Source organism: Hyaena hyaena, unplaced genomic scaffold (assembly GCF_003009895.1).
Source record: "Hyaena hyaena isolate Hyena2069 unplaced genomic scaffold, ASM300989v1 scaffold_497, whole genome shotgun sequence".
Lineage (NCBI taxonomy): Eukaryota > Metazoa > Chordata > Mammalia > Carnivora > Hyaenidae > Hyaena > Hyaena hyaena.
In genome coordinates, this window is record NW_024081130.1 from 741,366 (window position 1) to 755,251 (window position 13,886).

General features: G+C 54.1%; 2 protein-coding genes across 5 annotated transcripts; one reads left to right on the forward strand and one right to left on the reverse strand.

Annotated features, from left to right (window-relative positions):
• Positions 1 to 239: 239 nt before the first annotated feature.
• CBLN3 (cerebellin 3 precursor) lies at positions 240 to 3,117 on the reverse strand. 2 transcript variants are annotated; one of them, XM_039254660.1, is made up of 3 exons: positions 2,690 to 3,117; positions 2,273 to 2,392; positions 240 to 713 (listed from the first exon to the last, which is right to left on the reverse strand). In XM_039254660.1, the coding sequence occupies exons 1-3, from the start codon at positions 2,987 to 2,989 to the stop codon at positions 579 to 581; spliced, it is 555 nt and encodes a 184-aa protein (XP_039110591.1). In that variant the 5' UTR covers positions 2,990 to 3,117; the 3' UTR covers positions 240 to 578. The 2 variants fall into 2 exon arrangements, with proteins under 2 accessions (XP_039110591.1, XP_039110590.1); XM_039254659.1 differs by having other exon boundaries at positions 240 to 1,911.
• An 823-nt stretch (positions 3,118 to 3,940) lies between these two features.
• Positions 3,941 to 13,885, forward strand: KHNYN (KH and NYN domain containing). 3 transcript variants are annotated; one of them, XM_039254663.1, is made up of 8 exons: positions 3,941 to 4,104; positions 4,746 to 4,966; positions 5,806 to 6,917; positions 7,046 to 7,176; positions 7,262 to 7,358; positions 10,435 to 10,542; positions 10,733 to 10,834; positions 11,377 to 13,885. In XM_039254663.1, the coding sequence occupies exons 2-8, from the start codon at positions 4,766 to 4,768 to the stop codon at positions 11,627 to 11,629; spliced, it is 2,004 nt and encodes a 667-aa protein (XP_039110594.1). In that variant the 5' UTR covers positions 3,941 to 4,104; positions 4,746 to 4,765; the 3' UTR covers positions 11,630 to 13,885. The 3 variants fall into 3 exon arrangements, with proteins under 3 accessions (XP_039110594.1, XP_039110595.1, XP_039110593.1); XM_039254664.1 differs by lacking the exon at positions 3,941 to 4,104 and adding an exon at positions 4,315 to 4,646; XM_039254662.1 differs by lacking the exon at positions 3,941 to 4,104 and adding an exon at positions 4,315 to 4,630.
• Position 13,886: the final 1 nt, after the last annotated feature.

Genomic DNA, 13,886 nt, shown 5'->3' on the forward strand with positions numbered 1-13,886 from the left:
AACAGATTCCTTTGCCTTTTCAGCTATGTGATGCAGTTTAAGAAGTATCCTTGCTTTTTTGTCATTAACAACGTGTTCCAGGCCTAGCGTTTCTTAAGATATGGAATTATCCTCCAAAGAACCCTGAATTGTTTTCCTTTTATTTATTTATTTATTAAAGATTTTTTTAATGTTTAAGTAATCTCTACACCCAACATGGGGCTCTAAACTCTAGATCAAGGGTCACATGCTCTACCAACTGAGCCAGTCAGGCGCCCCATCCCCTGAGTTCTTTTAAAGGTGAATCATACTTGAGGCAAAGATCCAGGTGCAAAGAATGCATATCAGACTTTCCCTAATATTGTTTCTAGGCTACTTGAGTGACAAATTTGGAAAAAATTATTTCTTTTGAAAGCCACAAGTTCAGGTTGGTGTTTCCTATTTAATTCAAGTGTTACTAATTTCCTTTTGTGTTTGACTCAAATATACAATTTTACGTTTCTCTTCTCTACAGCATACCTGCTTGTGTCCTGTGGCCCCTGATCCAAATTGTAATGGCATCTTGTCTCTCCAGGGCTCCTGCAGTTTCTCACTGACTGTCATTCTCTAGTTGCTTTACTGATAGGTTCATCCATGCTGGGAGAATGGGACAGCGCGCAGTAAGACACAGAATTTCTAATACTGGCAGCAGAGTGGCTGAAGGGATGAATCATAGCATCTAAGATAACAGGAAGCTTAAGAAGGAGAACAAAACAACACAAATCAGGAGAAATAAGAGACGCTAGGGAGAGTTTGGAACAGGTATGGCGAAGATAGCTGAGAGAGCTGGCAGGGTGGGTGGCAGTGGTGGTCAGAATGTGGTCGTTGAAGCTCAGATCACAAAGGTGGAGCAGTTTTAGGAGGCGGCTGCGTCACTGACATGTTCCGTGCATGGAGATCAACACTTGCCCACGTGTGACTTTCTACTTACTTCCCTACCTCCAGCTGTCAAGGAAGCTGTATACCCACTCTTAGCCAAAGCAAACACCCCCCCACCCCCATGTCTTAGGTGGGGAGGTGAGGGCCAGAGTCCATCTGGGACCTGGCACAGATGGATGCCCAGATTCGCTGTCTGCTGGGTGCCCCAATGCACATGATAAGTGTACACCATGTTCAGGCTGGGCACATGCCCTTCCTGACCCACCAGCCACAGGCTCTGGGCTGCTCCGTGGCCCTCCCCACGCTTCTGCTGGCGGCTAAGCCTCCTGCCCTAGCTCACACCGTGCTGGCTCGGCTTCTGACTGTGCTGGCCAAGATCTGCGATGTTGGCACACCTCGTAGGAAGGAGCCTGCAGGGTACACTGAGGCTGGTCCATCTGGGTCCCTGTGGGGGGGCCTGTCAGGCTCACCTGTGCCACCTGTCCCCAAACAGCACTGGGCAGAAAGCTGGGGGTGGAGGAACAGGAAGAGCAGAGTCTGCAAAGTAGCACAGGCCTTGCCACCTGCCATACTGTGCAGGCACAGAGATGCAGTGGGAGGATGGGGGTGGGAGGGTAGGTGAGGGGGGCCAGGTCCCCAGACACCACAGCTCTGCTCTTCACCTTGGGTGTTAGGCACAGGGTCCCATGCAAGAAGGTGGAATACAGGCAGCCAGAGGGAGCCTCTCTCTTACTCCAAAGATGCTGCTTCTGGGGTAGGAGAGGGCAGAGGGCAGAGGTTAGGGGTTAGATTCCAGTCCTTCAAATGCCTGAACCCTTAGAGTGGGAAAATGAGGAAGCCAGAGAAGCTGGAGTATTTCCAGCCCCCCAGGAGGTTCCCCCGACGCAGGCGCAGGGACACTCGGTCCCCAGGGTCCAGGGGCAGTAACACAGAGCTGGTGGCTGCCTCTCGGGTCACATCAGGGTCGTTGGCAAAGGCGGAGATGACGGGCCACGTGTTCAGCATCAGGCTCACCTGGGGAGATGAGCCCAGTTAGGACTTCTCCTCTGCCTTTGTCCCGAGATCCCCACTTTCCTGAGGGCTTCTTCTTTTCTCCAGCCCCCAAGGGATACTCTGTAATCCTGGGAACTTGGGGCTCAGCGCACGCTCATCAGAGGGCTGAGGGGTGGCCAGGGTTGGACTCTGTACCTCCTCCACATGTTCTGCTGGATAGTCCTTTCCTCCCTTGCTCCTGCCAGTTCCCCCCCTCCGCCCCCCCGCCCCCGCCGCCGACACCATCAATGGAGGGTCTACCTAGGAGTCAGCTGGACTCCACTTATTCCCTCTTCCTTCCCTCCCCTCCTGAGCCAGGACAGGGCCCCAGCACACAGGTCACCTGGACAGTTTGGCGGTTGTACACCTTCACCACATGGAAGCGGAAGCTATAGACACCACGAACAGGGGCCACGAAAGAGCCCGAGGCCCGGTCAAAGCCACCACCCTCATTCACCAGGACCTGTGGGAAGCAGACTCTGCTAAGTGGGGCTGTAGGGAAACTACTGGCTTATGGGACGGGGCAGTGGGTAAGGAAAAGAAGGGATGGCAAGTAGGCAAGAGCAGGAGGAATGCACAGATTCACAAGAAATGATGAGAACGGGCAAGGAGGCACGTGGGTGGGAATGCAGGGAAGGGAGACAGGCAGCGGGGCGGAGGAGCACTGGTCACAGTAGGGGGATTTTCCTTAAGAGCACTGTGGGTTTGAGCAGTTGATCCCGGGCCATTACAGGTCCCCTGGACAAGGGTGCGGGGTTACCTGGTCGAAGTAGATGGCCCCACTGGTGCCATTGCTGATCTCCCCTGCTGGCTCGTGGTGGTGGCTTCGGACTGCAGCAAATGCCACTCTTCCCGGGGGCGCCTCTCCCAGGGCTGCTCCCCCAGGCCCCCCTGCAGCAGCTCGGCCAGGCTCACAGACCACCAGGCACTCGCCCTCCAGGAGGACAGGCTCTGCCCCTTCTTGGGCCCACCCATTCCCTAGGGCCAGAAGTATCAGGGCCAAGGACAGCCCGGGACTGGGTGGGAATCCAGGTTGGCTCTGCCGTTTGGCTCCCGGCATGGCTGAGTGGCTCTGTGACCCACAAGTCTTCCTGTCTTCCGTCCTCTCTAGCTGCACCTTTCAGTTTCCACTTCCCCGGGACTCTCACCACCCCTCACCCTGCTCCTCAGCTCTCTCTCTGGGTCTCACTGTTACCTGGTCTCAGCATCTCCCTCTCCATCCCTCTCTGTGCCCCACGCTCTGTCCTGCCTCTCTCTCCTGCTGTCACTGCAGTTCCCTCCTCCTTGGCAGGGCACGAAGTGACAGCAGTTGGGCGCTAGGAGGGAGAGGAGGGATGAGGCAGTGAGACAGGAAGGCTACAGCCAGGACCCAGGGCAGCCCCTCTGGAGAGCACTGAAGGCTGGATCTAGGACGATAGAGAACTTGGGGTGTCAAAGTGTACATGTGTCTGTGAGAATGTGTGAGTGCCTGTATGCGTGTGAGTGTGCCTATGTGCTCCAGACAGCTCCTACAGCCCCTCCTTCTCCTCATTCCTCCCTTCTACAAACTCTCTCACTAGTCAACAGCCTTCTCAGTGGCCCCTTTCCGCTGTTAGAAGAGAGCGGGAGCCCTGGTCTTTCCCCTACGATTGCGGTGGAAAGCGCTTAGGTCAACGGTGTCATATTTTGTGACCGTGGGCCAGTCTCTTTCTCTCCTTGATCTTCCAACATCTTCATCCGAAGGGATCCTCTTCACCTCCAACTCTCAATGAGTGGTTCTTCTCTCCCGAGAAACAACTGCGCAGAACAAGCGAGAACCCAGACTTACCAGAAAAAGCGAACCCATCAGGCAGGCTTGGAAGCTGAGCCCGAGCGAAGCCCGGGCGAGTGGGCGGGGCCTGGAGGCGGGCCGGGGGCGGGTCGGGGAGGGGCCCGGCGGCTGACGCGCTCTAGGGCCCGGAGCCCGCCCTGCGCAGGGTGGGGCCTGGGTGACTCCGCCCCGGGCCAGGAAGTGACTCAAAAAACTGTTCGAGATGTGGAGAAGACAGGTCCCTGTTGGGTGAGGACTTCGAAAAGGCCCGCCCAGATTCGGGGTCCCCGCCCTTCTCCGCTGGGCCTGGGGCGCGGGTGAAGCTGGGGCCTGCGGGCACCGAGAGGCGCCGGCTGGACTGAGGCCGAAGCAGGCGGCCAAGGCGGGTAGGCGCGCTGTGCCCCGCGCCCGGGCGGCGGGAGCCGAGCCGGAGGCCCCTGTGCCGAGCGCGGCCGGGGGGAGGGGCGCCGGGGGCGGTGGCCGCTGGCGGCTGTGGGCGGTACCCGGCCCGGCCCCTGGGCCCCGGGTGGGGCTGTGGCGCGACCTAGAGCAGCGGCGGACGGCGGAGAGAGGGGGAGAGGTGGGAGGGGCTAGAACGTTGGAAATGGCAGACCTGGGACTCCAGAGGACATCCCAGTTCAAGCCCTGGTGCGGATTCATCTCTAAGAGGCCGTCTTGGACCCGGAGGCTGCAGAGATCCTGAGAAGAGGGGCTCTTTTGTCATCTGTCCACTTCTGGCCTCCACACCGAGCTGGAGCCCCCTACTCTTCCTGTTTAGGGCTGTGGTCAGCCTTTTCCAAAGGCCAGATGCCCATCCCCAGCAGGCAGGCTTGTTTGCCCATGACCTCTCCGGGGAGAAGACCTGGTTCCGGATAATCTGACCTTCCCTTCCTTCCCCCAGGATGGACGCAGGTTGTTTACTAGATCGGTAACTAGGCGCGACCTGTTGATAGCTGGCGTAGGGTGGGAGACCCAAGATTTGGGTTGAGGGGACCAGGAGGCTCTGAGCCGCCTTCCCTCCTTCCAGGGCTGGGTGGTCAAGCAGCCATGCCCACCTGGGGGGCGGGCTCCCCGTCCCCTGACCGCTTTGCCGTGTCTGCGGAGGCTGAGGACAAGGTGCGTGAGCGGCAACCCTACGTGGAGCGCATCTTCAGCGTGGGGATGAGTGTCCTCCCAAAGGACTGTCCTGAAAACCCTCACATCTGGCTGCAGCTGGAGGGCCCCAAGGAGAACGCCAGCAGAGCCAAGGTGAAAACCCCTCTCTGACCCTTTGGGGAACAATGAGTCCCTCCCCTGCAGGGAGGCAGAGCAGAGGAGGGGCTGCTGGGGAGGATCTCCACTCACTCCTTGGTTGTCACTGGCAACGTCAGTGGCCCTGATCTTTGAGGGACTTTGCAAATCTGTATTTATCTGTAGTTTTGGTTTCGTTTTAGCCGTGTTGAGCCAGGTTCTGCCAGGACTTAGAGACAGGTGGTTCTGCTCAAGTCAGTTGTGCTGTTTTTGAAGACTAGAGATAATCCGGTTGGGCAAGAAGGCCCCACCAAGGAATTCATGGGGGGTTGGGAAGCCAGGCCACATTGCTTCCTTCCGTCAGAGGTTCTGGTGCAGCTCTACTTACCTCCTGGAGTGGCCTCATGTTGAGTCTCCCTTTCCATATCTATGAAATGTGAATAATAGCAGTATCCACCTCATTGGACTTACTGTGAATGAGATAAAGCATGCGTTCAGCAGAAGTTAGCACTGACAGTCATTGTGATGGAAATATGCAACACGTATACACACGCATAGTATTTAGAGAGATGGCCTTGTGATCAGTTAATTATAATACCATCTTACATCGAGTCAAGTTCTAAACGGAAATATTAGCCATAAGCAATCAGCTGGAAAGGGAAAGAAATGAGGATTCTTGATCCCTTTTTAACCCTCACCTTTGTCAGGCTCTGTGGGGCTCCAGTGCTCTGCCCAGGCATCCTGGAGCTCAGGGATGGGGCGGTGGTGGTGTGCAGTGGGCCTGAAGAAGCTACTGGGCCATGAAGAATTCCAGGAATCTCCTTTTTTCCTACCCCCCCCCCCCATTCCTCTCCCAGGAGTACCTGAAGGGTCTCTGCAGCCCAGAGTTGCAGAATGAAATCCGCTACCCACCCAAACTGCACTGCATCTTCCTGGGAGCCCAGGGCTTCTTCCTCGATTGTCTGGTCTGGAGCACATCAGCCCACCTGGTGCCTGGGCCGCCCGGCTCACTGATGGTCAGTGGCCTGACTGAGGCCTTCGTCATGGCTCAGAGCAGAGTGGAGGAGCTGGTGGAGCGGCTGAGCTGGGACTTTCAGCCAGGGCGATCCCCTGGAGTCTCTCAGTGTGCCGGAGTGCTGAGAGACTTCTCTGCCCTGCTGCAGCCCTATGGGGATGCCCACAGAGAGGCCTTGCTACAGCTGCCCCTGGCTGTCCAGGAGGAACTGCTGAGCCTGGTACAGGAGGCATCCAGGGGGCAGGGGCCCCATGCACTCCCCCCCTGGGATGGGGGGAGGCCGGGCCCACTGGGTGCTCAGTACCAGGGAGTCAGAGCTGGTGTAGGTGTAGGTGGGGAGTCCCTGCACACTGGACCTACGGGGTGGCAAGAGTCAAGGGGGGAGAGACATGTTATGGAGAAGGAGGGAGGGAAGCAGGGTGGTCCCAGGGAGGTGGATTTGGGGTGGAAGGAGCTGCCTGGGCAAGAGGCCTGGGAGAAAGAAGGGGCCTTCAGATCACAATCAGGAGGAGGTGATGCGGGGCAGGTAGGGCCCCTGACAGGAAAGGGCCTGGGGAAGGAGGGGGTGCCTCAGGACAGGGGAAGGTTCTGTGTCCAGGGTGAGCCTCCCGGTGCCCAGGGTCCCTATCAGAGGGCAGCTCAGCCCCGGGGAGCCTCCCTCCTCCAGCGGCTACACAATGGGAAGGCCTCACCTCCACGGGTGCCTAGCCCTCCCCCTGCACCCGAACCCCCGTGGCACTGTGGAGACCGAGGAGACAGGGGAGACAAGCAGCAGGTCGTCGCCCGAGGTCGTGGGTCTCCGTGGAAACGAGGTACCCGCGGGGGCAACTTGGTGACTGGCACGCAGCGTTTCCAGGAGGCCCTGCAGGACCCTTTCACCCTGTGCCTTGCCAATGTGCCTGGCCAGCCAGACCTCCGTCACATTGTCATTGATGGCAGCAATGTGGCCATGGTGTGAGTACCTGGTGGGCCTGAGGATCCTGGGGTGGGGGATGATAGTGAGCAGTTTTACTGACCTTGGGGACACGTGCTGAGAGGCCCCGTCTCTGGGGCCCTGGAGCGCTGACCCCTTCCCACCGCAGGCATGGCCTCCAACACTACTTCTCCAGCCGGGGCATTGCCATTGCCGTGCAGTACTTCTGGGACCGGGGCCACCGTGACATCACTGTCTTTGTGCCTCAGTGGCGCTTCAGTAAGGATGCCAAGGTCAGAGGTGAGTTGGGCATGGTCTTTTGTTAACCCGGATAGGCCCTGCTTCAACTGGAGGATGACCGCATTGTGCTCCTCTGCTTCTCTAGAGGGCCACTTCCTGCAAAAGCTGTACTCCCTCAGCCTGCTCTCCCTCACTCCCTCCCGAGTCATGGATGGCAAGAGGATCTCCTCCTACGATGATAGGTACTTGCTTCTCTCCTGGCCCCAGTGTTGAGATTCAAGAAGCACAGTGGGGGAGCTGAGGCAAGGGCAGAAGCTCCTGACCCCTTATGTGGTCTCTTAAGTCTGGGCAGCGGGAAAATGGCCAGCTATTCCTGCGCGTACCTGTATGAATGGGTCTGTAAACCTGCCCTCCGGGCCAGATGAGGCAGAAGGTAGATTTGCCCATTCATTCATTTTTGATTCATCAGACTAAATGATGCCTTGTATTTATATAGTGCCTTACTGTCTAGAACATACTAGTTTAATGGGAAGATGGGAAAGCTGGGGACAGAAATAACTGACAGATACCTTCTTACAACCCGAATTTCCAAACACGTAGAGAAATCCCCCCAACCTGGAAGCACCAGTGTAAATGTTCAAAATAACAAAGGCAAATGAAGAAACACAAGCCGGGCATACTAAGACTATACAAAACGTGTTAACAATAGGAACGTCACTGGGCTTAGAAGATGAAGATCTGAATTTGAGCCCCAAGTTGTACCTGCTCCTTGACTCTGACTGCAGACCCATCTCTTAATGGGTTAACCTCTTTGTCCCAGGGTCCTCTTCTCTTTGTTCACCTTCCTTGTGAATATCAAAAGAAGCTAAGGTATGTGCTTGCCTCACTCAGGGTGCCAGGCAAGTGTTCAGTGATAGTCCTTGACTTGTCATAGACCCCATCAACTGTGGCAGTAGGTCTCATACCTGTCATGTGGAAGTGCAGACATAGGGTAAGAGTGGTTAACTCTTTTTTTTTTTATGTTTTATTTATTTTTGAGAGACAGAAGCTGAGCACGAGTGGGGGAGAGGCAGAGAGAGAGGGAGACAGAGACTCCGAAGTAGGTTCCAGGCTCTGAGTTGTCAGCACAGACCCTGATGCAGGGCTCAAACTCACAGAGCTGTGAGATCATGACCTGAGCTGAAGTTAGATGCTTAACTGACTGAGTCACCCATGCACCCCAAGAGTGGTTAACTCTTTTTTTTAAATTTTTTTAAATGTTTTATTTATTTCTAGGAGAGAGAGAGAGAGACAGCGTGAGCAGGGGAGTGTCAGAGAGAGAGGGAGTCACAGACTCTGAAACAGGCTCCAGGCTCTGAGCTGGCAGTCAGCACAGAGCCCGACGTGGGGCTCGAACCCACGAACCATGAGATCATGACCTAAGCGAAAGTCGGACGCTTAAACGACTAAGCCACCCAGGCGCCCCAAGAGTGGTTAACTCTTAAACAAAGGCCTTTACTTGGCAAAGGGAAAGTGAGAAGTTAAAGCTGTCAAATTGTTTAAATGAAAAATTCAAGGCACATTCCCTCCCCACGGTACACACACAGAGAGGGAAACGGGCAGATTTTAAAAGCTAATTAATCAGTCATTTCCAACTACAAGTTCTTTTCCCTAGGATTTTCAGTCTTCAAGAGAAAAACAAGTTTCCAAACCACAGTGATTATTTATTTTGTCTTTTCAAATACTTAACTTTTTTTTCCCTAACAAGCACATGGTAGTCTACAAAAGGGCAGTTCACTTTCTCCCGATGCTCTTCTGTTTTATATCTCGATTTCATAGATTATCCAAAACATGGGACCTTTCCACCCTGGCACTGACACAGAATTGAGACTGAAGAGGTCAGTTGTAATGAATGTGAAAGTCACGTGTCTGTTATGTAGGCCCCGGTAGGCAGAAGGCACACTAGGAGTTTGGAATTTTGTCTAGTTACAATGAGTAACACAGTGGTGCGTAGCATAGGCCTACTGAATGAATAGTGCTGAGCCACAGATGAAGTAACACGACAGTAAAATACTCTTAACCTGCAAATACCTTTTGTGCACCGTCTGATACCACGTACATTTATATGTTGTCTCCTTCATTGGTTTCCCAGACAGAAACCCAGAACCAGGCATGTTCCACCTAATGCAGATCACTTGTTCCCTGTTCATCACCCTGTCTTTCCAATACTGCCTGCCCACTTAGCATCTAGCAGTAGGGACATGGCCTGCAGAAGAGGGTGGGGAGGCTGGGAATTAGGGAAGGCCCGATTATTGATTTCAGAGCCCAAACAAACCATAAACCAAACACCTGTGGCATCTTGGAGGAAAGGGAGACCCCTTCTGGTGGGGATTTTGTGGGAAGGGAGAGATGAGCAGGTTTTTTTGTTGATTGAGGACTTGGGCTGGGCTGGGCTGTATCTTTTGGTTTCTAAACCTGTTATAAAAGATCCCCACCCATTGCCTCAATAGTCCTATCCCATCTTGTGAAATCAGAATTACTAAAGTGAGGCCCAGGCATCTCTTTTGTAAAAGTTCCCTGGTGATCCTGTTCATTCAGGGAGGTATGGGAAGCACCTCCGGATGGAGGGAATCATCTGAGAAGCAAGGTGGCAGGCAGTCAGCACGGGGCATGTTTGAAGAACAGGGTGTTATCTGATCATTGATTTTGGCAGAGTTGAGAGTACATTAGAGAATACCAGGAGAGATACGGCTGTAAGGGTGGATTGAGCTGAGTTCTAAAAGGCTGTAGCTGCCAGGCCTGCTCATGTGGACTTTATTCGGTAGACAAAGGGCAAGCAGGGAAGAGTTTTGTTTAGGGGAAAGGCATGTTCTTTTGGGGGAGGGCAGGAGAGACTTGAGGGTGGTAGATGGCTGGGTCAGGGAACCCCTTATCAGGAGGCTATGCAGTATCTCAGGTGCAATGTTTGAATAGCTAGGGGCAATGGTAGGACTGGGAGGGAGGGGGCAGAGGGGAAGGCTTTTCAGAGGAAGAGCATGATGGATTTGTGACTGATGGGGGAGGATGGAAGGGGACCGAGCTGAAGCCAGATCTCACTGTCTCTCACGAATAAGGCACAGAGTGTTGGGTGGGGGATTGCGGTGGGTGGGGGCGATGCTCTTGGGAGATCGCGCCAGATTTGTCTTTGTTTCTCCTCCAACCGTGGCCCTCACCTGGTGACTGGGTCCAGGTGAGGTGGGGGGGCCAGATCTCTATCCCCAGAGCTGAGTCATGGAAGTCGATACTCTGGGGTTGGGGCCTGGGAGAATCCCAGAACGGCTGCCATGGTTTTTGAGACAGGTTCATGGTGAAGCTGGCGGAAGAGACCGACGGGGTCATTGTCTCCAATGACCAGTTCCGGGACCTGGCGGAGGAGTCTGAGAAGTGGATGGCGATCATCAGGGAGCGGTGAGGGAACCCTCCCCTGAGAACAGGGCGCATACCTTCTCTAAACCGGTTCTGTTCTGCCGTCAGTGAAGACTCTGGGAAGGGGCTTGATATTGCCTTGAAGGATATGGTGGCCAGTAATTTTCTGGTGGTGTTGGTCTCAGCTGCCTGGGAAGTTCTCTGTGACCATACGTTCTCTGTCCCCATCCAGCCTACTGCCTTTCACCTTTGTGGGAAACCTCTTCATGGTCCCTGATGATCCACTGGGGCGAAACGGCCCCACGCTGGAGGAGTTCCTGAAGAAGCCAGTCAGGTAATGCCCCAGCTTTTAGGCAGCCGCCAGCCCTGGCCCTCTGCCTGAAGGGCTTTGTAGACCTGGAGACTTGGGGGAAGTGCGACCTCAGTCTGGGCCAGCTTAATTCTGCAGCGGCTCAGGTTGTGGTGGGCTTGGCTGTATTTAACTGCTTTTCAGGGAATCCTGAATTAGACCCTCCCGACTGGGAGGGAAGCTTCCTCTCATCCATATGTTTGGTGGATTGTTTGGAACATGGTTGCTTTTACTTACACCAGTTGTATTCAGCACACCTGTGCTGGACCATTAAGTAAGGGGTCAATGTATTAGACTAAAACTAGATCATACCGAGTGGTAGGGTTCACCTTCCTGGTTCCAAAGGAAATGTCCTCCTCTTTAGAAGTGGGTTGATACTGCCCCCCAGTGGTCAGCTTGGGTAACTTCAGGACCCCCCCCCCTCCCAAGCCAGGAATAGGCCAGGCAGTTAACTGGGATGCCCATTGAGCTCTAACTTCCTTCCCTCCATGATGCTCATCAGCTCTTCTTGTTCTGTTTCTTCCCAGGGCTCAGGGGTCTTCTAAGGCTCAGCATCCTTCCAGGGGCTTCACAGAACAGGGTCAGCAGCAGCAGGGGAGAGAAGAGGAGGAAAAAGGCGGTGGTGGCATTCGGAAGACCCGGGAGACAGAGCGGCTCCGGCGCCAGCTGCTGGAGGTGTTTTGGGGCCAGGATCACAAGGTGGACTTCATCCTGCAGCGGGAGCCATACTGCCGGGACATCAACCAGCTCTCGGAGGCCCTGCTAAGTCTCAACTTTTGAGTCTCACCTGTCTGAGTGGCTGCTACCCCCCATCAGCTCCGGCCTCGACCAGCTCAGTGTTTTCTGTGAGGGTTCTTGTGCTGCTCAGATCCCGACCTAGACTCACTTTGAGTTGGTGCGAATTGATCTGATCTGGAATCAGGACCTCAAATAGCTCTCAGGAGGTTCTGCTCAGCCTTAACTTCTCAACCTTGCCGTAGCACAGGGTTTCTGTAGGGAGTGGGGGCTGCTGGGAAGAGGTCCTGGAGATTGGGGCTGCCAGCTCCTCCTTCAAACTGAGTTGGGGATGGAGGCTGGAGGGTGGGGAACGAAGAGCAGGTGGCAAGGAAGCTAAGCCTTTCCTCCCCCTGGCTTTGGCTCTGGAAGGTCAGGGGATAGGTTGCTTCCCAAGCCTGGGTGCATCAGGGGGGATGCCTGGGCCCTGGGGAGGCTAGTGTTATGGCGTATGGGTCACAATGGGGCAGCAGGGAGCTGGTGAAGGCAGAGAGAGACTTAGCTTCTGGTCTCAGCTATGCCTGTCTGTGATCTTGACTGAGCTGCTTGGCCTTTACTTCTGTGTACAAATCAGGAGCAAAATGCCAGCCAGGAAGAGGAATGAGAACGTGAGAGAAAGCTCCTTGGAGGAAAGGTACTTGCATCAAGTCTCAGGTGTGTCTGTCTGTGGCTGCACAGGCTTCCTAAACAAAACCTCACTTTCAGAGAGCTGAGGATCCTTTGTCCCCCAGGGCCCCTGCCCTAGATTTTATCACTGCATCCTCAGCATAATGTGCCCTGTAATGGCTGCGTCCCTTTTGGGCAACCCCCCCAAATCCACATTTATAAAACAGATAATTAGGGGTGGCTGTTTGCATTACCAAGATACTCAGGGTTCCTATACACGGCAGCTCTCCTGTTGCATTCAGGTGTTTGTTTACAGATTAACAAATGTGTCAGAAAGTCCCCGTTGAGACACACTTGCTGACGTGTGAGCATTCGCCAAACTGATGAAGCCATGCTCTGCAGTGACAATGTTAGTGTGATCTGACCCCAGCATTTTCTCTACAGAACACATGTATTGCATAAAGTGAGGCCCACTTCTGCTCGGTGTGCATGTGTGTGGGGAGGGAAGGGTTAATAGAGGTGGTATTGAGATGAACCAATTATTTGGAAAACGAAAACCAAAGGGTCCAAGTCGGAAGGTAGCTGACTGGCCACCGGATCAACCACTGTCATCCTGATTCCTACATCCTGTCCTTTATTTGCTTCAAGTCCTCCTGTGCCAGAACATTGACTGCTCCAAGGCTGCACATTTCATCTGTGGACAGTACTGGTCGCAGCCCCCAAATATGCTTCTCTGTTACTTCTACCTTTGGGCGGTCATGCTCTCAGGAACAATTCTGAGCCTGTCAACTTCCTAAAGAGTCCGAGACCAGATAAAATAGGACAAGTGTCCCTGGATTCTGTGCTGTCTGGGGTCTGCAGCAAGTCCCTGGACATGGTTCTTTTCGGGCTGTGACTTCTCCCTGAGTGGCACAGCGAGTTGAGTACTGCCATCTCCGTTCTTCACTCCAGCAATTAGTGTTGGAGCTGGATGATGTTGGAGAGTGTCTTTATCCTTCCTGCCACTGGGGCTTTATAGTACTGGCCTGTATGGACCTGAGCTAGGGGCAGGTGTGTGGCAAAGAGGCTAGTTGTGGGGTAACAATGGCCCAAAGACAACTAGTCCTCTGGGAAGAAAGGAGATTGGGTAATATGGCCCAAACTGGGGGCTGGGGGAACTACTTCTGGTCAAGGTGTGGCAGACAATCAGGACAGTAGGCCAGAATCCCATCTGTCCTTTTGTGCTAGGGACTCAGGCTGCTTGAAGTGGCCCTGATCAGATGAGAGGCAAGTCCCCAGCTTCTTAGAGACAGGGCATTGGCTCTGTCCTACTGCAGCTAGAACTAGGGCCAGCATGACTGCTCTGTTAATTCACTGGCAGCTTCAGTGACAGACTGAATGCTGTTCTAGATGGGGGCCTTGTCTCTCCCTCTGCTGGCACGCTTATGGTACTATGTGAACAAGTACGAAGGGTGATCACAGAACCCACTGGAAATGGATTATCATTGCTCTCACTTTCCAGTCTCTACCTTTATAATAACCTCACACCCCAAATTTGTTACCAGCTCTTGGCAATGGAGGGACCAAGAAGAGAGATGTTGGCCAGTATAATTTTCAAAACCCCACGTAGGGGAAAGAATCATCTGGCGTTTCCTTGGAAATAAATTCTAGGAGAATC

Coding starts and splice junctions, on each gene's coding strand:
- KHNYN (XM_039254662.1), top strand. Junction 4,967..5,805: donor AGAACGCCAGCAGAGCCAAG/GTGAAAACCCCT, acceptor TTCCTCTCCCAG/GAGTACCTGAAGGGTCTCTG. Junction 7,177..7,261: donor TAAGGATGCCAAGGTCAGAG/GTGAGTTGGGCA, acceptor CTGCTTCTCTAG/AGGGCCACTTCCTGCAAAAG.
- CBLN3 (XM_039254659.1), bottom strand. CDS start 2,989: ATGCCGGGAGCCAAACGGCAGAGCCAACCTGGATTCCCACCCAGTCCC. Junction 2,393..2,689: donor GGGCCATCTACTTCGACCAG/GTAACCCCGCAC, acceptor TGCTTCCCACAG/GTCCTGGTGAATGAGGGTGG. Junction 1,912..2,272: donor ACAACCGCCAAACTGTCCAG/GTGACCTGTGTG, acceptor TCATCTCCCCAG/GTGAGCCTGATGCTGAACAC.